Source organism: Carlito syrichta, unplaced genomic scaffold (assembly GCF_000164805.1).
Source record: "Carlito syrichta isolate Samal-C Ts95f unplaced genomic scaffold, Tarsius_syrichta-2.0.1 Scaffold89687, whole genome shotgun sequence".
NCBI classification, from domain to species: domain Eukaryota; kingdom Metazoa; phylum Chordata; class Mammalia; order Primates; family Tarsiidae; genus Carlito; species Carlito syrichta.
The window spans coordinates 639,664-663,128 of record NW_007033783.1 but is presented as its reverse complement, the minus strand read 5'-3'; the positions used below and the strand labels follow the sequence as shown (position 1 = coordinate 663,128).

The 23,465-nt window shown below is 35.9% G+C and overlaps 1 protein-coding gene across 2 annotated transcripts in view; it reads left to right on the top strand.

Annotated features, from left to right (window-relative positions):
* Positions 1–23,465, top strand: part of TMTC2 (transmembrane and tetratricopeptide repeat containing 2) — a 424,604-nt gene that overhangs the window by 350,703 nt on the left and 50,436 nt on the right. For both annotated transcript variants that reach the window (XM_021712338.1, XM_008058159.1), the window contains one exon: positions 6,312–6,375. In XM_021712338.1, coding sequence (XP_021568013.1) covers positions 6,312–6,375 — 64 coding nt within the window. The remainder of the gene's footprint in view (positions 1–6,311; positions 6,376–23,465) is intronic.

The window sequence follows — 23,465 nt, the reverse complement described above, 5'->3', positions numbered from 1 at the left end:
GATATATCCAGAAGAACTCAAATCATTCTATAAAAAAGATACTTGCACATGTATGTTTATTGCAGCATTGTTCACAATAGCAAGAACATGGAACCAACCATGCTACCCATCAAAAGAGGACTGGATAAAAATAATATGGTACATATACATGATGGAATATTACACAACCATAAAGAAGAACAAAAATCATGAACTTCACAGCAATCTGGATGGTCTTCGAGTCTATAATACTGAGTGATCTTTCACAGGAACAAAGAGCTGAGTATCACATGTTCTCTCTGATAAGCGGACCTTGGACAACTATCGTAATACTATAAGAAAAGGATTGGCAGTAGCAGGAAACTGTGGAGGTGCGGGGGAGGGGGGGCAGTGGGCAGGGAGGCAGGATTGGCAGTACTGGGAATCTACCTGGGGAAGGAGGGACCTCATCAACAAGGGTACCTATAATGAACATTTGTATACCTAACCCTGAACTATATCCCACATTTTTAAAATAAAAAAATTAAAAGTTAAAAAATAAAGGTGACTGAAGTTTAAACATGTAAGAATATACAATTTTTAATAAATAAATCCCATTTTGGGGGGGGTCCTCCTTTGTAAATACATTTTTTAAATAAATAAATTTCATTTTCGGGAGGGGGTCCCTCCCTCTCACATATTTTACTGTCAGCTTTTGGGCAAGAGGGTGTTATTTTTTAAACTCTGTTGTCGCCGGTTATAAGATCTTTAAAGCAAAGCAAAGTGGTGCATGGGGTTGAGGGTGGGCATCCAATGCCTCTCCAGTATTGATATGCAAATGAATCACCTAGTGGGCTTGGGTGGTACTTGTGGTTTTATACCTCTAGCAAGTCCCAGGTGATACTTATGATGCTGGTGCTTGGGCCATCACTATAAGAAAGCTCTGTCCGGCCTTTGTTTTGCCCCTCTCAACTCCTCCCCATCCAAACATTACACCTTGAACATAAGCAGTGACTTAGTATATATGAATATAATAGTTGACACTGCCAAGACACATTTCATTACCTTTAATTTTTTTTTCAGCACACATCATTATGTAATCTTTCTAGATACGGGCTTAACTCTGTCCTACACAGCTTCTTAACATTTTGAGACCATGACAGAGTGGGATATCAAGAAATTTCTGAATCAGAGGGACTTTCTGTAAAATTGGATTATCAGCATAGTCTTTTCTTCTTCCACTGCTACCTTTCTTCTTTACCTCTTTCTTTTTTTTTCCCCCTTTAGAATCGAGGGGGATGGTTACAGCCCATGAAGCCACTTTTAGTGTCTTGACAGAGATTTTCATCTAAGAAACCTTAAGGGTCATAAACAACTTATTATAGGAGTTTCATTGCAAGAACCTTTTCCACTCCATTGTTTTTACATATGTATGACTATGGTTTTGCCATTTTAAAATTTTCTGTGCATTTTAATCTCCTCGTTTATTTCTACTTCTTTTCCTACTTTATGACTTATCAAATAGAATTAAAATTTAGTGCTGCTTTGAGTAATGTAATGGTAAGCATCACTTCCTGGCAAAGATCCAGAAAAACCTAGCTACTGTTGTTTCACTCTACTTATTGTTGCATGAAGAAACATCTCTCTAGTTAAAAAACAAAATGCTCATAAGTTATCCTTGAGGTAATAATTAAAACTGTAATAAAATATTGTCTTTTGTTTGTTTGAAACTATTATTAATTTTTAATTCAAATTGACAATTTGTAGTTATTAATAATTATAACTAAAGAGAGTTTTACTTCTAAATGCCACTAGAGTTTTTATTTTTTATATTTTTAAGGAAATAATTGTTAATTTAGCAATCTTTAATTTTATAATTCTCACATAATACAGGCAAGTGTAGGTAATTACAGGTGATTCTTTTAATCATGTTCTGTTCAAACTTTTCATAAGTTATATTAAGTTATTTCACAACATAATGGATTCCAAAATTTCTCTTATGCATCTTTCCTTATGAGACTGTTGGGCTATAAACCTGTATTCCAAAGTATATTTCTCTATTTCAAAATAACACCAGAGGGAGGAATTAGATACATGAAATACATATATATATTTAACAGATGTAAATTTTATAGTACTTTAAAAATATAATTAAACCAGTCCAGTGATTTCTTGAAAGCTCAAAGTTGGCTGGGAAATTCATGGTGTACTTTATAGTCCCATTCTTGTGGACTTTTTTCTACTTTCTTATCATTCCTGGCCCTGAGAGTCCAGAGATAGTGCGATGACATCTACAGAGCGTACAAGTTGGTAATGAGACAGGAGCCTGCATCTGAGTCTCCAGTTGGTGTCTGTGGTTGGCATAAGGATTAAATCTTTATTCTCTAGAAATGTGACATAATGGGGAAGCTGCCCTGTGTGTGTGTGTGTGTTTCCGTACCATCTCATTCCTAGCTTTGTGAAGTATGTTTTAGCCAGAACACAAGGTTGTCTGCACCCGGCCAGCGAGATTTCTTGTGGAGCCAGCTGCTCTCCCCCTTTCCTACCTTCTGAGCCTTCCACTTTGACACTTGAGAAACTTACAGTTCCCCTCTCCATCTAATTGTGATCTCCTAAAAATGGGAAATTGCAGGATGTGGGAGAGCATCTGGCACTGTTTGTGCATGTTCCTCATCTTCAAAATGGTAATAATAGCAGTTGCTTCATGATGTTACAACCAGTAAAGGAAATAATCAATTCCTGTGTAGAAGATTTAGAAATTTTCTGTCCCAGAAAAGAAAAAAGGAAGGAAGAAAGAATCTGAGTATGCAGGGAAAGTGTTATTTTATCATGCTTTAAACAGGTATAGCCTCATAATCTTGGGAACCCTAGTCCTGTGATTATTCCCTAACAATCTCATGGTTGAAGTTCTTGACAATATTTAATAGAATCCTCTAAGCAAAGGGGGAGAGCAGCTGGCTCCACAAGAAATCTCGCAGGCCGGCTGTAGACAACCTTGTGTTCTGGCTAAAACATAATTCACAATGCTAGGAATGAAATGGTATGGAATATTGTTAACTTCTTCGCTTTTCAAATGGTGATTAATGATTCAGTCATCTATGCAGATAAGATGCATTAAGCACTCCCAGGATGCTTCTTGCAGAGGGGAGTGTGAAATACAGTGTACACTGTAAAATGGATACTGGGCAGTTCTTTGTGAGTTTTTACTCTTGTCTAGAGAATAAAACAAGGATACAAATGAGCATTCCGTGGGTGAAACTGTTATATTCTTTTCCCAACAGTTTTCCGTGTACTGCCATAAGTACCTGCTGAATAGTAGTGAATAAAGACTATTGAATATTAGAAGCAAAGTCCTAGGGTGAAAATTAATTTTCGTATTTATATGACATATATAATAAATCCTACTGGATTTTTTCCTATCTCATTAGAATTTCATTAATTCTACTTCTAGCTTAAGCAACTAAGTCCTCTACTAGATATTTCCTTTGGGACTTAAATGATAGAATAATATGAAGACTTTAGCCATTTTCTTTGGGGGTAAAATTGAGTTGGTTATTATTTTCATGACTTTTCATCTGATGGATTTCCCAGATTCTCTTTTGATCCTTATCTGCCTCAAGAATTGAATGTCTATAAAGATGAATATTAATGGTAGCTATACTTTCTACATTGGAGAATCTATTGGTTGATCTTGCTTCAAAGTAACTTACTTCTTTGTAGTATTGAATTACTCTAATTTCCTACCTCCATGCCTTTTATTTTCCTTTGGAGAAAACCTTTCCAGGGCATGACTTAATGAATTCTGATTCAGATTTCCAAATGAATCTGAACCAAAGCGATTATATAATTTGGTGGAAGGCACCTTCATTAAATACCCTTGTGAGGGAATTTTTACTGTTTCATACCAGACTAAAATTCTTTTCTTGACATATTGAAATGGAGCTTTAACATTTATGAGACTATAAATTGCAATGGCACATTGTAACATGTCATGGGTCCAATAGAGCCTTAGGTCAAGGGTTTTTACTTTCTGTATAACTTCCATTAACAATAACAGTGTTTTAAATTATTTTTTTCTTTAAAAATTAAAAAAAAAGTATGTCCTGCTCTCCAGAGATATATCTTCAGTTATTTCTATAACTTATATGGTTGCATGGGATATGTTTTTATAGTTTTTATCTGGCTTGACCAAAGTGCAAAATCAATTTTACAGGTGTGACTAATTAGCCTTTACTTTTAGAACTTGAATGTGGTTTTCTAATTGAGAAAGTTAATTGTTTTAGTTCTCCCCTTCATTTCTGACTTTGCTGCCATCTTGTTGTCTCAAAACCTTCCTAACAACACAACTTCCAGATGACACTCTTCCATTCTACCTATAGGACCCCCCTCCATTTCTACTTTTGTCACATCATAGGTATGCTATATATATTGACCTGAAATTAAATTTGACATTTTTCTATAGCATTTTTTTGTACCCCTCAAAATGTGGTCACTAGATTCCAGCTCAACCTAAAAGGGCTTCTTGGTTCTTATTTTCCGGCATCTTAGAAGGTCTTCTGAAACAGCATAGTATGAAAACTATCTGACTGGACTGCCTCAGAACCCTGACATTCTATTGCTTCTACTAATGAATTGGCTTTTTGCTATGAATCACAAGAATAAGTGGTAACAAATTTTAAAATTTAGTGTGAGTCTTATTTGTATAAGTCAACAGTGCTATTTATAAGATCTGGCTATGAGCAAGAGAAACCGACTTGGGCTATTTGAACCTTGTGAGAATTGCAGACTTAAATCATTAGGGAGGAAGGTAGCCCTAGTGGCCCAGAAGTGAGATAAGTAATAGCAGTTTTTTGCAGGAAGAGTCTGTCCAGGGCATAACCCCATTGCTTCTACCATCACGAGTGAATTCTGGCCCTCCTTTCATCTTTCTGTCACTCAGGAATAAAACCAAGTGAGAATATCCTTAACCTTAGCTGAGATTAAGACATGTGCTCACCCTAGTGGCCAAAGAGCCAGGAGAGAGATAATCTGCCCTTTTTGTTTTATTATTTTATTTTTTCTGTTAGATACACACAGTAGAAGATCTCCTCTGGATTGGAAAAAGAATGGCTTTCTAGACAGGCATAGAATTTTTGTTTTGTTTTTAAATTTTTGTTTAACATTTTATCTTAACGACGTGGGGTACAATTTGCAATTTGGCTACAAGTGGACATCATACAGGTAAAGTTTGGGCCTCCCTTTGACTCCCACTTTGCCTGGTTTGAGAACAGGTACCATTATTGATGTTGTGCCCCCGCCCCCACAGTATCCTGCTACTGCCAATCCCTTTCTTATAGTGTTATGGTAATTGCTCAGGGTCTACTTATGAGTGAGAAATTGTGGTACACTGTTCTCTGTTTCTGTGATAGAGCACTGAGTCTTATAGGCTCTAAATCGATTTCATCTAAGTTGATGCGAAGTTCATAAAGAAGTTTGTCCTTTATGGCAGCGTAATATTATTATGTATATGTACCATATTTTTTCATCCAGTCCAGTTTTGATGGGCAGCACGGTTGATTCCATGTTTTTACTATTGTAAATAGTGCTGCTTTAAACATGCGTGTGCAGGCATCTTTTTGTAGAATGATTTGAGTTCCTCCAGGCATATTCCCAATAGGGGGATTGCTGGGTCATATGGAAGGTCAGTATCTAGTTCTTTTAAATCACCACACTGTTTTCCATAGAGGTTGAACTAGTTTGCATTCCCATCAGCAGTGTGGAAGTGTTCCCTTTTTTTCCGCATCCTTGCCAGCATCTGTTGTTGTTTGTTTCATTAATGCTGGTCATTCTTACTGGGGTTAGGTGGTATCTCAATATGGTTTTGATTTGCATTTCTCTGATGATTAATGAGGCTGAGCACTTTTTCATGTCAGACATAGGATTTTTAAAATCCTGCAGATTGCATCTCGCTGTTTGCATACAACAAAAGTAGCTAATTACTAATTTTGACAATTTATTTTAAAAATTCAGAATTTTTCTGGGGCCTTGTGTTAAGGCTGGAGCATCCCAGCACCGTAACATATTACCTGGGTTAGCTTGGCAAAGGAGAATTACTTTTCTAAATCCTAATATGTAAATGTAAAATAACAGAACCTACTGAATTGGATTATATTGAGACATTATTTATAATGCCCTAAGCACAATAACAAGTACAATGCAGCCACTCAATTTTGAATGGTCTCTTTCTGCTTGGACAACTTACTGTTTGGTGTGATTGGAATTTTTTAGTTAATATTTTGCTGCACAATGATCTCATGTGCCTATCTGCAGTTTAAAAATCAATGATATCATTTGATTTTTTTTTTCTTTTACAGACAGGCTAGCCTTAATGAAGCAGCTGAGAAATATTATGATCTAGCAGCCAGACTGAGGCCTAACGTAAGTACTTTCTTGATGAAAAGCATTTTCAGAGGAATACACTCAAAGCATATGATGGTTTTAGGATAGAAGCATCATGATACCTTTTTCTTTTCTCTCTGATCTCTTAGTTTGACTATCTACGAAACAATTAATTCAACCATTACATATGCCGATCTAAGCTTCCTTTCCCAGAGCTAAAATTGCTGTTTCTTGCCCTGTGTAAAATTTCAGTGGTCATTTCTGATAAAATGTCATAAGATTTTATCATTTGGCTACAGGTTTTAGCATTGCTAAATACTTTGTATTTGGATGACTTTTAAACTTAATTCCTTGAAAGTTTTTCCCCACTTGTGGCATTAAATACCTATTATCTTTTGAGTCTCACGGAGTCAAACCTCAAGCTGTGTGCCTTTTCTATTACACAGTGCTCATTTCTAATAACTGCTTTTCAACTTTATCAAGAATGTTTTTATTACGGTTTTTCCCTGGGTAGTCATACCTCCATAAAGTAAGATGGACATAAATTAGATCCCTACTATTGAAACAGAGTAACCATTTATGAGAAAATTGAAGACCGAGACCAAGCCCATTTTATTTGCAACACATCGCTGAGTGCCAGCACACTGCTTTTATTCTCATATGCATTCTGCATCTTTCTCCAACACTAAAATCTTCTACCCTGTTCTCCAGATCAAGACCATCTATAGGTAAATGTAATTTGAAAACAGTAATGAAAAGGCACATGTGATGTCAGTTCAAATAATGGGATCAGTCTAATTTCTTTATTGTAACTCATCCATTGGGCATCTATAGTGTTTGCTTTGTGATAGGACACGGAACTTTCCTACCCTAAAAAACCATGCAGTGTGACAGACAAGATTGAACATAATCAACTAATTGAAATACAGTGTGGTGGGTGATTCCTATACAGAAGTATAGGAATGGGAGCACAAAATGGGGAGATTAATGCTCCCTGAAAGAGACCTACGTGGGAAGTAGCTATTTTTTTTTTTTTTCAGGAGATTCAATCATGTACAACCCTAGCCCTGAATCTCAATGCCTTCCAGTTTTATTTGTAGGGGAGAAAATGTAATATCTTTTTTCTCATACATCCCAAGACTCATTGTTGAGACCCCCTGTAACAAAAGACAGATTAACAAGAGAAAAGCATACCAATTTATTTAATATAAGTTTTATCTGATATGAGAGCCTTCAGAAATGACCCAAAGAAATAGGAGAAACTATGCCTTTGTAACATGCAGAAGCATGATTGAAGGACAAAAGGATATGATCTAACGGTAATAAGTTGGGAAGAACTTAGCAGGTCCTGTTTGTTCAGTCTTCTCTGTGTCCCTGTGTATTAAGAGATAAGGATGTTCATAACAGTCATATTACCTACTTTAGGGAAGAAAGGAGGGGGATGTTCAGAGAATATCCTTCCTTTTTCTGTAGTTTTCTGTTTCCTTCAGCTTAAAGCACTTAGTATGCCAGGGTGCCATATTTTGGGGTGCCTGTTCTAAACCTTATCACATTAATTATGAAGTGTTTCAAGAACTGATGAGTAGTTTACAACAAAAGAAAATAATTTAGTGATCATAATGGTGAGAACAATGACTGCTAAAATGTACTGAGCACTTTTTATGTGCCAAGCAAGTACTGTATTAAGTACTTCATTTCTTGGAACAACCTACAGCCATTTTTGTGTTCCCCATTCTGCTGACATTCAGAGAAGTGAATAACTAACCCAGCAGGACACCTGAGTAGAATCACACTGTAACCCAGGCCATTGTAGGCATGAGAAGGCCTAATGGAAAAAAAATATGACCATGTCTTAGAAAATGCCAGCCAGAAATTTGGAAAACCAAAATAATCACTGTCCTGTTATATATTTATTCAGTAAATATTTACTGAGAGCCAGGTACTGATAAACTAAGTAGTGGCTGTACAGCAGGGAACAAATGAACAAGAGTGCCTGCCTGTTAGGAGCTCACAATCTAGTTGGAAGGGGAATTTAAGCAAGTAAGTGTATAGTATATCAGTCAGTGATAAGTCCTTTGGAGAAAGCTGAAGGAGGATAAACAGGTTAAGAAGTGCAGTGGGGAAGGGTTGTGGTATGTATGAGGCATAGTTTTATAAATGCCCAAGTTGGGCAATTTTGTGCAGTATTTCTAAGAAAAGAGTTGAATTTGATTCCGTTAAAGGCAGGGATCAGTTTTTCTTTTTGCTTTTTCTTTTTTTTTCTTGTTCCCGTCACAGTAATATAATGCTCGAAATATACATAATACATGATAATTAAATGCAATTATTTGTTAAAGTACTAGTCTCTTGAGTTTCCGTTTTCTTTTTAGTCAAGTGGTGGGTCAAATGATTGTCTTCAGCATATGATGATGAATTAGTGAGACAAGAGCTACCTGACCTATCTGACCTGAACTAAAAAATGGAAAAGACACTCAGGCATTACAAGATGTGAGCTCAACTTGTGAGACAGTTTATACTAAAAGACTAGCCATATCATAAAATCAATATTTAATCTCCAATGCAAAGTCATTTTTTTTCTGAGTTTGCAAAATGTTTCTTAATAAGCATGCTGCAGACTGCTTTTGAAAATGCATTTATTCAAATGATACTTTCCTTACAGGTAATAGTAAGTTAGAATACAAAGTTCATATTTAACAATAAGTTAATGATGTAACAATCAATGGATCAACAGATGTGGCCTGTTTCTAATCTTTTACAAATTGTGTTTTGACTTTCAGTATGTGGTCTAGGTAAGTAGATGCCACAGAGGCAAGAATGATAAAACACAAACCCTGGCATTAATACAAATTTCTGTCCTGAGACAAACAGACCTGTTTTAACAATAGCCCATGTCATGATTTATTAGCAGTTATGCATCTGATCTAAATTAAAGTATTCATCTAACATTTATCTTGCTCATAGCTGTTTATTTATAAAAACACTGTCATTTCTGTGCTTTTGACTTAGTTAATTTCTTACCTGCCTATACAAGAGAATAGTAAACAGTTCTCAATTTTAGTTTTCTGTTTAAATAGTTCCATTGTCTTTTTTTTCATAGAGCATTTTTTTTATTGTTCAAATGCTTTTGTGTATGCAATGGTAAGTAGCTGTATGTGGGAGACTCCATAAATGTTTTAACAGTGTCCATGCCATCACTATTTAAGTGACTTTGACCCTTCTGTGTCGCCACTTATTATACTCATATTAAAAAGATGGTCTTAGTGGGGTTCGGTGGCACAGCCTATAATCCCGCGCCTTTGGGAGGCTGAGGTGAGTGGATTGCCTGAGCCCGTGGGTTCCAGACCCGCATGGGCAGCGAGACCTCATCGCTACAATAAATCAAAAATTCAGCTGGGCGTGGTAGCGCATGCCTGTAATTCCTGCTACTTGGAAGGCTGAGGCGGAAGGATCTCCGGAGCCCAGCACGTCAAGGCTGCGGTGGCCGGGAGCGGCCACTGCACTCCAGTCTGGGCAACAGAGACTCCAACTCAAAAAAAAAAAAAAAGATGGTCTTTATCTGGGGATAGTCTTTCTTAATAAAATGCCTATTTCATTTCTTTACTGTGTCTCATGATTAATTAATTGATTTTTTTCTGTGTGACAAAAGGCATATTTTCTACATAATTTACTTTGAAATTGTTAATTGATTGCTTGAATTATTTTATTTGAAAGGAATCCATTGATCAAATGCTAAAATAAGAAAAAGTCAAAATTAGCAGTCATAAGATAAGTTTTAGACTCCGATGCGGTCTCTTCATCAGAGATATCAATGTATTGTCATTTACTGAAGAACATACTTAGAAAGATTTATTACAAAAATGGCACTATTACCATTTTTTAATCTTACCTATGTAATTTATGGGGGTGATTGCCCCAAAATTAAACCTTGTATTATGATTATATTTCTATAATAGGCAAATTTTTTACCAAAATTGCCATTTTTAAGTTTTCATTGTTTTAATTTTTCTATTTTTATAGGTAAACTGACTGGTTTTTTTTGGAGGTTACTCTAAATAGACAGTCTTCTACCCCACATATGCACATTAAAAAATGCTGACTCTGACGACTAGAGGGAACGTTTAAATGAAAGTGCTTTGTTCTTCTTGTGGGAATTATGCCAAATACTGCATTAGCTTATGAAATTTTTTAAAATTTTAATGTGCAGGATGAGAAATTTGCATAGTACAAAGTCACCCCCTTTTACTTGACTTTTAGTAAACTCTAGAGTCAGGAAAGGGTAATTACCAACGATCGGATCTATACATCTTATATTTTTCTGGATGTAATTGTTTTTAGTCTGAATTTATTCAACTTATTTTTTAGCAATTTCCAACTTTAAGACTGTAAGACTCTGTGCCAAGTGTAGTAGGATTTGTGAATTATGAAAAATTACCCCTGACCTTGAGAAACATATGATCTAATGTGGGGAGGAAGAGGAGGAGAGAACATGTGAATCCCATTCCTCACACATCAGGGCAGTCAATAATGCTCTCTAATAAGTGCTTTGTGAGAGATAGAAGCTAGGTGCTAGCCAAGTGCATAGGAGAGAGAAACGACTTACAGCTGGATTGATCTGAAAAGGGACTGTGTCAGAATTGGCAAACTTAAAGAAGGTCGAAATGATAACATGCTTATAGGTGGCGATTTTAGCAAGAAAAGCAGAATGGAAAGAATTCTACAGGTAGAAGCATGTGCATGAACCAGTGCAGGGGGCAGAGAGGAGGTATAAAGGGGAAGACAGAACTGGAAACAAACATAAAAGTAGCAGAAAGGCAATGCATACCATACTATGAATTAACAGTTTATATTCTGAAATGTTATTAAGCAGAATGACAAAAGGAAAGTCATAATTTTTAAATTTTTTTTATTTTAAAGATGTGGGGTACAATTCAGGGTTAGGCATACAAATGGTCATTATGCAGGTACTGTTGTTGATGAGATGTGCCCCCACCCCCAGGCATTTTACCAGGACGATTCCTAAAAGATCTAAAAATTGACCTTCCGTACGACCCCACAATCCTCCTTCTGGAAATATACCCGGCGGAAATCAAATCATTCTATGAAAAGATACCTGCACACTTATGTTTGTTGCATCATTATTCACAATAGCAAAAACATGGAGCCAACCATGCTGCCCATTGAAAGAGGACTGGAAAGCAGTAATTTAAGATGGCCATTTATATGATGCAGTGAAAAAAAAATGTATTTGAGGAAATAGATTTGGAAGATACAGTTCTGGGAAAACTAAATAAAAAACCATGGTAGTAGTATAGGCGTAGGTTAGTAGAGACTAAGGTACAGGAACAGAGTGGAATTGAAAATAACATGCCGGAAAAATAAGCAGTAGATTATGTGATAAGATATGAGTAGGGAAATTAGTTGGCCACAATGAGTGTTCTGGAATTTTGGATGTAGATAACTTGGAAAAATAAATAAATAATGTAAACTTAAATAGCATGTGTATTTATTTTAAGAAGAAAATGTCAAGTTTAGACTGAGCAAATTCTGAGTGAGAGACAGGGTATTCTAATTTTCTGTGGGAATTTTCTGTTAAGAAAGCAGTTAGGAAAAAAACCATACATAGGGATAGAGATGTGGAGTCATTTGCGAAAAGGAAATAGTACCTACAAAGTAGATACAGTCACCAAGGGAGAAGATGCACAAAAAGAAGAGAGTAAATTTCAGACATTTGGGAGTTTCTACATTTTAAATGTAAGATAAAGAAGACAACCAAGACAGTGACAGGACAGAAATCCAAGATGGTGAGCAATGGAAACTGCTGCTAAAAGACAAAGCAAAAGGCCAAGAAAGTTTATTGACTTCAGAGGTTAAGACAACCTTGGTAGCATTCAGGAGTGCAGTTTCACACAAGTGATGTGGGCAGTTAGAAAACTTATTCTGTAGTGATATTTGGAAGTCAGTGAAAGAGGGTACAGTACCAAATATTAATTACAAATCTATTAAATGTTAAAGTTGTTTTTTGGGTTTTTTTGGTTTTTTTGTTTTGTTTTGTTTGTTTTTTGTTTTGTTTTGTTTTTGAGTTGGAGTCTCACTCGGTCGCCCAGACTGGAGTGCAGTGGCCACTCCCGGCCACCGCAGTCTCGCCTGCTGGGCTCCGGCGATCCTTCCACCCCCAGCCTTCCGAGTAGCTGGAATTACAGGCACGCGCTACCACGCCTGGCTGATTTTTTTTTTTTTTTGATTTATTGTAGAGATGAGATCTCATCAAGTTGCCCAGGTGGGTCTCGAACCCGCGGGCTCAGGCAATCCACTCACCTCAGCCTCCCAAAGGCACGAGATTACAGGCTGAGCCACCGAGTCCGGTTAAAGTTAAGTGTTAAGAGATGTTTGTATGCATATGTTTAAATTTGAGACTGAAAATGTCTGTGTGTTTAAATATGAACCTGGAACGTGTCCAAGTTGAGAAGGCAAAAGGGAAATATTGGAGGTCTTAAAGGATCACTTCGTCCCCAGAGTCTAAAGAAGAAAAAGAAGACTCTGAAGATATAGTGGGGGAAACAAAAGTAGAAATGGAGGGGAGATAAGCTTAGGTAGGAAATCACTTCAATACAGTCATTTTCCTCCTAATTCTGGGGGGGGGGGAGAAGCAGAATTTGAGGTTAAAAGACCTGTAGACAACTGGTTGTTGCGAGGCACATAGTAGGTAATGTTTGATACAGGCCCATGATATCTACATGTGATAAATAAGTACCAATTAAGATACATTTTTTGTGATCTCTGGTAGATTACTTCTAGTTTTGATTCAGCTCTCTGATTTGTATGCCAGATATATTCACATTTTATATTTCTAATATGTTTAGTATTTCACAAATGTTCCATGCGTATTTATTATATGTGAATTAAAGGGGGATCAGTTTATCAATAGAAAAATTGCATATGTGCATTGTATCTTTCCCAGGCACTTGGAACATAAATTACTTCAGAGCATTATTATAAAATCAAAGCCAGTGTTATCCATTTGGGCTTTTTAGCAGTGATCTTATGTCAAAGATTAAAATGGGAAACATAGGAAGAAAAGATTCCAAGAAATGAGTTTACTGACAAAGAGCAGCTGTCTTATAAATTAGTCCACATATTTTACGGCATATCTTACTTTCAATTTGGAATAAACCTTCTGTGGTAAATATGGTGGTAGGGACATGACTATGGAGCAGAAATGACCACAGAGCTTGGGATCAGGGAAAGGTTAATTAATTATTTAGGATGTTCTAATGGTATATAAAATTTCCCCAGTATATATTTGTTTTCTAATGGGACACATATTTTCAACCCTAATCTGAACAAGAAACCATAAAATTAAGTTTAACCAGACAGATTCAGATTTGACCATATAAAGGACAAATCTGAATTTGTGGGAAAGGGATTGGTTGGAAAAAAAATGACAGGGCTAATAATAATTTGTCTGAGAAGCAGTTAAACCACATTTCTGCTTGTAAATGGTGAAGGAACCACACGGCCTCTCCTAAAACTTTCCACCAGCTTCTGTGATGTGGGAAAATGACATACCATGCATCTTTTGACTTTTAGGCATTGATGATATATGGATTCCAGAATCACCAGAGGACTTATATGAGTAAAATATGTTTTAGAGTTGCACAATCTTTCCCACTTTCACTAGTTTTTTTCACTTTTAAATACATCTGTATATTTTACAGTTAGAAAATTAAGTAAGCTAAATTGACATACTTAGTTGTGTAGTTGTATTAAGTGGATTCATAAATATCATAGAAATAAGACCTCTAATCTTAGATTTATTCACTTACCCAGACTAAGCCACTATGCTCTTTTTCTATTTCAGATCATAAATAGGCTTCCTCACATTGGTATTAAGTGTATTATGTACACATCAATGGAAATCAAATATCTAATTCATCTCATCTGATTTCAGCAAGATAGATGCTTACTTCCCAGAGAGCTCCAGTTATTCTATAATAAAATTTGATCTCATCTCATCTTGTCTGCAGACTCCCTTCTACTATAGATCTGTTTTCCGAATTATTTTCATGTTGTAGTTTTTTTTCTTCTGACCAGTGACAACGTTTAGTTTTCAGTGCATTTACTTCTCTCTGCTTATGTCTTTGTTGCATTGTGTTGTGTTTCTGTTTTGAAAATGTCAGACAAACCAGAAAGAAAAAAAGTGTTTTCTGAAGTGGTTACTGTTTTTCTTCTGTTTTTCAATTTGTGTACGTCTCCATGCTTAGAACACAAGGATAGTTAGTACAACCCATTTGTTTACCAGTTTTCAGTGTGGGCTCGTTCAGATTGTTGTGCTGAATTAAGCTCAATTTACAGTTTTTCCATCCTTGGGATATTGTTTTTCATCAAAATCTACATGCAATCATTTTTAAAGAATATTTCTAAAAAATATATTTATGTATTATCTGTGTATGTCTGTGTACATATGTGTTATTTAGACTCACAACCAGAAAGATCAAGGGAGTTGAGGTGTGGGCAAGAACCTAAGGAACTCTTGACAATAAAGAAAGCCAACTTGAGTATTTTAAACATCAAAACTTTGGGGAAATTTCATATAATTATATTCTCTGATTCCAACATGTTTATTCTTACTCACAATTATTTGTGGGGTGTCTTTTGCATGAACTTGTGGGACCACACACTAAAATTGCATTTAGTCTCTTCTCCTCCAGAGAAATCCAATTCCTGATATTTTTTGAAAACTCAACTGATATACCCACACTGGCCTATGTTCCCACCTGAGAGTGTCAGCTAAGGTTGACTAGTGGCTACTAATTTCACAGGGCTATGCCCTGCCTCTGTCACCAGTCATCACTTCCTCTGTAATCCCCTTTGGTTATTTCCATAGCCGGCCTCCCCCATTTCTATTATTTTACAGGCATTTATGTTTCTAATCTTTGAGATTGATCTTAGAACTTTTTTTCCTAAATATACACTGAAACATTAACAAAAAGTTGCTTGCGTAAGTCTTTACTTCCTCTTTCCCACTTCTAATTTTCCTGTGACACTCCACACCCCTCTTTTTCTGCTTTCTTACCTTTTCTCCATTTCTCACTCCTTGTTACCTGTCTGAACCCCAATCTCTTCTCTACAGTAAATTATATTACACTTTATCCTAAAAACAAATAAACATTAGGCAGATCCTGAAGATGAATAGATTGGTGGATTAATTTCTTTTAAAAGTGCTGTGTGTTTGCTTAAAAAAATTTTGAGGACTTTTTCTCAAAAGGAAAGGAAGACTTTATTAAGAAGACTTTATTAAGGAATGTTGTGAGAGGATTCAAGACTATTAGCATGGGGAGAGAGATCGGGGTCAACTTCAAACACAGCAAAGACAGCTGGGGATTTATAGTGACACAGAGTTCAGGAAGTGCTACTCCCAAATAGGGCATCTTGAATATTTTAAACTGAAGCAATTTGAGAAATGGTATATGCAGGAAGGACTTTCTGACCTTCTGCTGAAGCAACCATAAGACTCCTTGTACCTGGAGAAACAGAACGTACTTATTTCCAAAGGTTAAGTGACACAGAGAGAAATCCAAACAAAAACAAGTCTTCCTCAGTCCCCCCTAGTTTATTACACTTAGTGTGTACTCCTCTGTCTTGTCACATTTCTCCACGACTTTCCACTTTTTATCAAACCTAGCAAAAAACACCCTCAGGTTTTTTAATGATCATTATCCCTTTAATGTATTGCTGGATTTAATTCACGAATATTTCTTAAATACTTTTGCATTTATGTTTGGTCCTTTTGGGGGAGGTGATATATTTTACAGGTTTCAGATTAGGTTCATGCTGGTGTTACATTTTTCTTACAGTTTGATTTGTCTGACATCAATATACAAGAGGGGGCAAAAGTCCATAATTTATTTTTATTAATTTGTATTTTATTTTATTTTAAAGATGTGGGGTATAATTCAGGATCAGGTATACAAGTGGACATTGTACTGGTAAAGTTTGGGCCTCCCTTGGGTCCCCAATTTGTCTGGTTTGAGATCAGGTACCCTTATTGATGTTGTATCCCACCCCTCCACACACACACTCAGTTTTTTATGAGCATCTTTGTTTCCTTATAAGGGCTCCCATGTTATATAAAATTTATTTTAAATACATGTGTTGGCTAAATACATTTACATGTATGTGTTAGGAATTATTATCTAATTTTTTTTCTTGTTCATTCATCTTTTTTTACAAGGGCCATGGCCAACGAATCTATGATAGGTTAAAGGAAAATATGTATTTTTTCCTCTTCTATAATGTTTAAGTAGCATAGTGAGGGGTGAAAGTAGATGGAAAATTACTAAGAGAAGACATCACAAGTAGGAAAATTCTTGCTAAACTGACTTAAAGGGATTCTTACTGAAGGTAGGCTGGGTGATCAGGTATCAAGGGTGAAGAATGAAAATTTGACCAGATAACAAAGGTGATCAGATATCAAGGATTGAGTGTATTCTTGCCAAACTCATTTGTCAGAATTTTTACTACACTTGGCAGGCTGACAATAGGCCCGAGGATTAGGCCTGGTCAAAAAGAGGGCTTAGAGGACCCTGTCTAAAGGGTGGTTAAGAAGAAAGTCTTTGTCATCCTGGATGACAGAATTTTCCCAGAGTAAGTTGTTACAATGTTAAACTCCTTGTTACTTAGAGAATGTGAGACTCAATAGTTCTCTATGCCCCTTGAGAAGAAATTGATTAAATAATTGCAGTTACTTTGTTTTTGGTAAGCCCTAGAAGAGAGCTGAGAAGAGTGACATCTTTAAGAGGGTTAAAAAAAAAGTGCTACAAAATATTTCAGTCTTTGTCTTATTTTTTTAATAGAACATTATGTTTTCTTTTTTTATTTTTATTTTAAAGATGTGGGGTACAGTCCAGGATTAGGTACATAAATGGTCATCGTAAAAGTGAAGTTTGGGCCTCCCATTGGTCTTTAATTGATGTTATGTGCCCTCCCACCTTCCCTGGCAGTATCCCACTACTGCCAGTCCCTTTCAAGTAGATATCTTTGTCTTATAAACGACCATTCTTTTCTTAGATACAACTGTAAACAAATAGCTGATATGGTACAATATTTATAGTTTTATAAGTTATAGTGAACCTTATTATGGTTATAGCAAAATATTAACACTATAGAAAATTAGTTCTTTAATAGAGAATTCTATATTTTAAATATTCTTAATTTATATTTACTTTTATATTTGACCAACTCATTATCTATGTAGATTTATCTTTTAAAAAAATTTTTGCCTTTTTCTTAAGTTATTGCTTCTGAAATGACTCTCAGAGATGTAATTTTACAACATATTTTACATTTCCTTTTTGAAGAATAAATGACAAGTTAAAGAGGGCATATATGGTTCCACTAAAGATTTTGTTACAAGAAAGTGTGAAATGGTTGCTTACTCAATTGGTTTCATTTGAAAAGTAACTTGCTCAGCTTAGGAATGCTGAATTTTAAAGAACAGCAATTTTGAAAAGATCCATCAGAATGATTTACCAAGTAATATATATGTCACTTCCAACTATTCATAACTATAAGAAAAATTAATTGATTCAATCACACAAAGAAATGGTTGATTGTGTTTTTGAAATAATTGTGATATAACCAGTCTCACCAAGTTCTAGAAAGGAACTTTTTCTTATTCATCATTCTAAGGTACTCTGTCCTTATCTAGGTACGTGTTTAATCATGTAACTACAGTAACTGGGTCTCCCCCTATGGAATCTGTACTTGTACTACAACGTATTTCTTGATTCCATTTGTAATTTTCACTGGTTGTTTATAGTATGAGGATTCTAATAAAATTCAATGCAACAAACATAAAAATTCTTCCCATATACTAATTTAGTTTTCCTGTGAGACGAATTATTTATTTTAAACATAGTACATTTTCCACTATAATTCCAGAAACCAGTGGTTGCTTTCCATTTTTCTTAACAGGGTTCAATTATCTTTTCCCAAAGAATTATACTTCTTGTTATATATTTGTAATCATGGATTTCATCTATTATAACCCCTGTGTTTTTACTTGTTACCACAGGTATACTATCAGCAAATTAGACATGCAATAACAAATAAATCTATTATATGCATGGATACTTTTTCACCCTGGATTGGATGCACTTTTTAAAGGGAATATCAAAAAGTATGAAAAACAGTATTTGAAAAGTGTCCATATGAAAACTTTGAAAGCACTATTTGAAAGGTGTCAATATAAAAATATTGAAAGACCAAAGGTTTTTTGACTATATATCTGTAGGTCATTTTACTTAAACAACAAATCCAAAATACATGGACTTCTATCTTAATTTATTAGTTTTTTTATGAGAAACGTGATTTCCTGTTTAAAATTTAGAATTTCTTACCTATATTGAGTTACCATTCTCCATATTACTGTCCCATTTTTTTAATATAGGTTAAATTGAAAGTAATACATTGTTTAGAAGTTGAGGATGGAATAATTTTGCTACCCAAGGAAGATTTAATTAGTTTTGGAAATCTTTTCTGGAAATATGTGAATATGTTGAGTTTTCCATTTGTTGCATAATACATTATCATTTAATTTTTTAGTATGCTGATTGACACAGTAACTCCCAAGCATTTCCTGTAGCTAGGGAACTTTTATGAAGAACAGATGATGGGATATAGCCTCAACACTATAGTTACTATATTATTACTTACTTTAAAACTATTATAATGACATTTGAATTTGTATAAACTGTGACACCATGTTTGAAAGTTAGGAACTTTTTTACACACTCAATGATGTAAGAGAGAGAATTCACCTAAACAGGAATAACGGTGTTGAGAGGGTTAAATTTGATAAGGTATATTAAAACCACTATTACAAATCTACCTTTCCGTATGTGTTATGAATTATTACCTATATTGCTTTTCTATTTGTAATTTATAGAAGAATAAACATATTGTTGGACACCAGAAAACTGCCCTTCATTAAAAAAAAAAAAATTAGGAAATGTCAGTCTAACAGCATCTGCACTGATTAAACATGAAAAGTTAAACTCTTCCCTGTTTTTACAGATTAGGGAACTGAGGCAGTATAAATTGCTTGGGTTCTGACAGCTAGTGGCAGAGCAAGAATGTAAATCCAGGCATTCAGTTTTCAGAAACTGCTCTAAACTCCCTAGTTCTTGTATAAGGTTGCCCGTCAAAAATGTAATAGCCTTCACATATAAAACCCAAGGCATTGAAACCAATTTGTTTGAAATATGGTGATCCAAACTGTCCAGAATATTTGCATACCAGTAATTTGGGTGGAGATGTACTGTTGACACATCCTTAAGTTAATTCACAGACCCTTGAATATATGCCAATGTCCACCCCATGACACATGGTCTCTGGATCCCAGTTGGAGAAACACCAAAAGTGAAATACACTCTAACATGACAGACTGCATGATATATGTCAGTTTCTAAAATAGGTCCTGTGAACATAATGAGAAATAAGGGTGTTGTGGTCCCTGCCCTCTCAGAGACTTTGCAAATGTATGTATATCATTATCAAAAGGCTTAGAAATTAATCATTCCTTAATTTTTTCATGAATGTTTTATTGCGATCATAAATCTAGAAAGTATGCATTTCCCACAGCTTATATAACACTGCCTAAAAATGCGAGAACACAATCACCTTGCCATGATGTATCTTCAAAGACTACTTAGGAACTTCAAGAAACATAGCAAACAGTGAAATTATTATTTTGTATTGCTAGAAACATATTGATTACTTTGCCTTTGACTGACTCATATGATCACAGCAAATATTCTTCTCACATTCTTACACAAATAATTTATTTCCTCTTCTTTACCAAGCCTTCAGAAAAACTGAAGCAAGCTAAATGAGTTAATGAAATGTTGGCTTTAGATTTGAAAAACCAGGTATTTTGGACAATACAGTCCTATTTATTTAGCGGTTTCTTTGGAAAGTCTATTACCGAGTTCATACTCTTGAAATGAGAGTTATGATAGAATAATCTGGATGCATTGCACCAAATTTTATTTTATTTCTACTATGTACATTTATTTTGATGAATCTGGAAAGATATTTGGGGAAAAGTTCATATATTAAAGTTTTTGTGATTTCATGTCTGGAACAAAATGTTTAAATACACAGGAATCTGTAATTCCCCTACATCAAAATAAAAAAATATATACCTTCACTTTTAAGAAAATTCCCTGAGAAGGAAAAAAACAACCTACTTAGAAATATGCTAAGTTCATTTCAGATGTTTAAACTGTTTAATGACGTTTTATTATTGGAGTATTGCAGCAAAAAGCTTTTATTGAGTAATTCAGAGTTGATAGTATTTGCTTCTCATTTTTAATATTAATTTGTCTAACATAGCACTTCTCTCCTATCTAAGTTGACACTGCTGAGTATGCTGAAGATGTGTGTGTAGGAGGAACTATGGCATGAATATGTCATATGACTCTATTCTTTTTAAAGCATGGTTTCAATTTTCAACTCCGCATTAATGGAAATATATTACTTCCTCAAATACATGCATGCTGTACCACTAAAAGTGTACTAGAACATGCTAGGCTCTGGGAAGGACCAAAACTCTGCCAAATGGGTATGTTTGACAACTTCAGAATAAGTCAAGTCCCTTACGAAGGCAAAAGCAAAACATGATACACGCTGTCCCTACAGTTGGACAAAGTGCAGTTCATGCTTGCAAGTTGTGAAAATCTACTTTGAACCAAAATATTTTTATAAAATAATAGCGCTAGCCGGGCTCGGTGGCTCAGCCTGTAATCCTGCGCCTTTGGAAGGCTGAGGTGAGTGGATTGCCTGAGCCCGCAGGTTCGAGACCCACCTGGGCAGCGAGACCTCATCTCTACAATAAATCAAAAAATCAGCCGGGCGTGGTAGCACATGCCTGTAATTCTGGCTACTCGGGAGGGTGAGGTGGAAGGATCGCCGGAGCCCAGCAGTTCGAGGCTGCGGTGGCCGGGAGCAGCCACTGCACTCCAGTCTGGGCGACAGAGTGAGACTCCAACTCAAAAAAAAAATTAAAAATAAAAAAAATAAAAATAAAATAAAATAAAATAATAGCGCATAGAGCTAGATGATACTTGATACAGTGTAGTCCTAGCTATAATTTAGCTTGTATGTCTATATCTCAGAAGTATACATCTTAGTCATGAATATATATGTTCCATGTACAATAATAACATTAACATTTATTAAATATTTAAGCTTGAACTGTATTGTACTAATAATAGGGCAGTATTTTCAAAGCTGTTCACTTCCAGCATGGCATTTCACAAAGAAGCTCTGGGTTTTACCTTTCTGAATTGATAGAGACACATGGATCACATTGGATCTATGTGTTTACTGGATGTCACTATAAATAGCATGCCTCAATGACATCACCTGTTTTGGAAGAGCAATTTATATAGTGGACTCCTAGAGAAATTGTGTCACATGCCCTGGTAGGTGATACGGCTTAGCAGTTGAGGCTATGGAGTCAGACGGCTTAGGTACTAAATTGGGACTCTCAACATACCACCTAACAATCCTAGACTTCATATGTCCACTCTGTAAATAGAGGTAATAATAATTATTGCAGAGGGTTGGTTTTTGGTATTAAATAACACGTTTTGAAACACTTAGAATGCTTCCTGGTCCACAGAAAATGCTAAATTATGTACATTACAGGAATTTGTCTATATATTCTTGAAACTAATGAATTCTGAAGTCAGTTCCACCCACCAGGTTACAAAGACAGCAGATTGGCATTGTTTGCTATGGGATCAGGCATGCCTCTTTCTTAGGGCATTTATACTTACTCATTCTGGAATTCTCTTGCTTTTTCTCCAAGAAGCAGTGGGGCTACCATAAAACCTGCCCAAACAGCACCTCATATCAGTGAGACTGCATCCCCAGTGCCTTCTCTTGCTCATCTGCTGTACTTTTTCTCCCTGGAGATTATCAACATCTAGAGTCTGCATATTTCCTGATATATTTGTATTATCTGCCTCCCTGCTCTGGAATGTGAGCTCTATGATGGCAGCGACTTTGTTCCCTCCTCAGCACACAGACTGATGCCTAGAAGCTGTCAGTCAATATCATGAAGGAATTTGTGTGAGACTGCTGTTGTTCTCTCAGTACCAGCTTCCTGTGATTTCATACTGTGGACATTTTGTGGCATGGAGTGTGACTCTAGCATTCTAAACATGTTGTGTATATCCTTCTCTTCCCCCATAAAACTAGGCCACTAACTGTAAGCCACAGACGCTAAGCACAAGACATGGTGATCGTTTACAATGCTGGAAAGAAAATCAAAGCACAGCACACCGACTGCCAAGAGCACATTGAAAGGCTATACTTCACGGTTTACTCCAGGAGAAATTCAAGTGATTCTTAAGATATGTTCAAGGATAATGTTGACTTTTAAACTCTTGCTGACTGTAAAACCTTGAAATCTTCGGTTCTTACCCCTAACCTACCCACAGAGGCTCTTGGCTCTCCCTGACTCTGTATGTGAGTATCAGGAGACAGTGATTTCAGTGAACTAGGAGCTCTATCTAGTTTTGAAAGAATTCATACATTCATGAAATTCAGAATCACTCAGATAGTTGAGACTCCCATTAATGTTCATAAATTCAGTTTCTAAAACACAGCCCATGGCAGAAGTGACAACACATCTAATAGAATAAATGGATATAGGCCGGGCTCGGTGGCTCAGCTTGTAATCCCGCGCTTTGGGAGGCCAAGGTGAGTGGATTGCCTGAGCCAGTGGATTCAAGACCTGCCTGGGCAAACTGGCGAGACCTCATCTCTACAAGAAATCAAAAAATTAGCCGGGCGTGGTAACGTGCGCCTGTAGTTTCAGCTACTTGGAAGGCTGAGGTGGAAGGATCTCCGGAGCCCAGTAGGTCGAGGCTGCAGTGACTGGGAGCGTGCCACTGCACTCCAGTCTGACAGAGTGACAGAGTGAGACTCCAACTCAAAAAAAAAAAAAAAAAGAATAAATGGATATAAACCCTTGAGACACATGTTATAGAGCTGTACATTCTAAATATATTATTATCTAGAAAAACCATATAACCCTAAACTTTTTTTTTGACCTGATG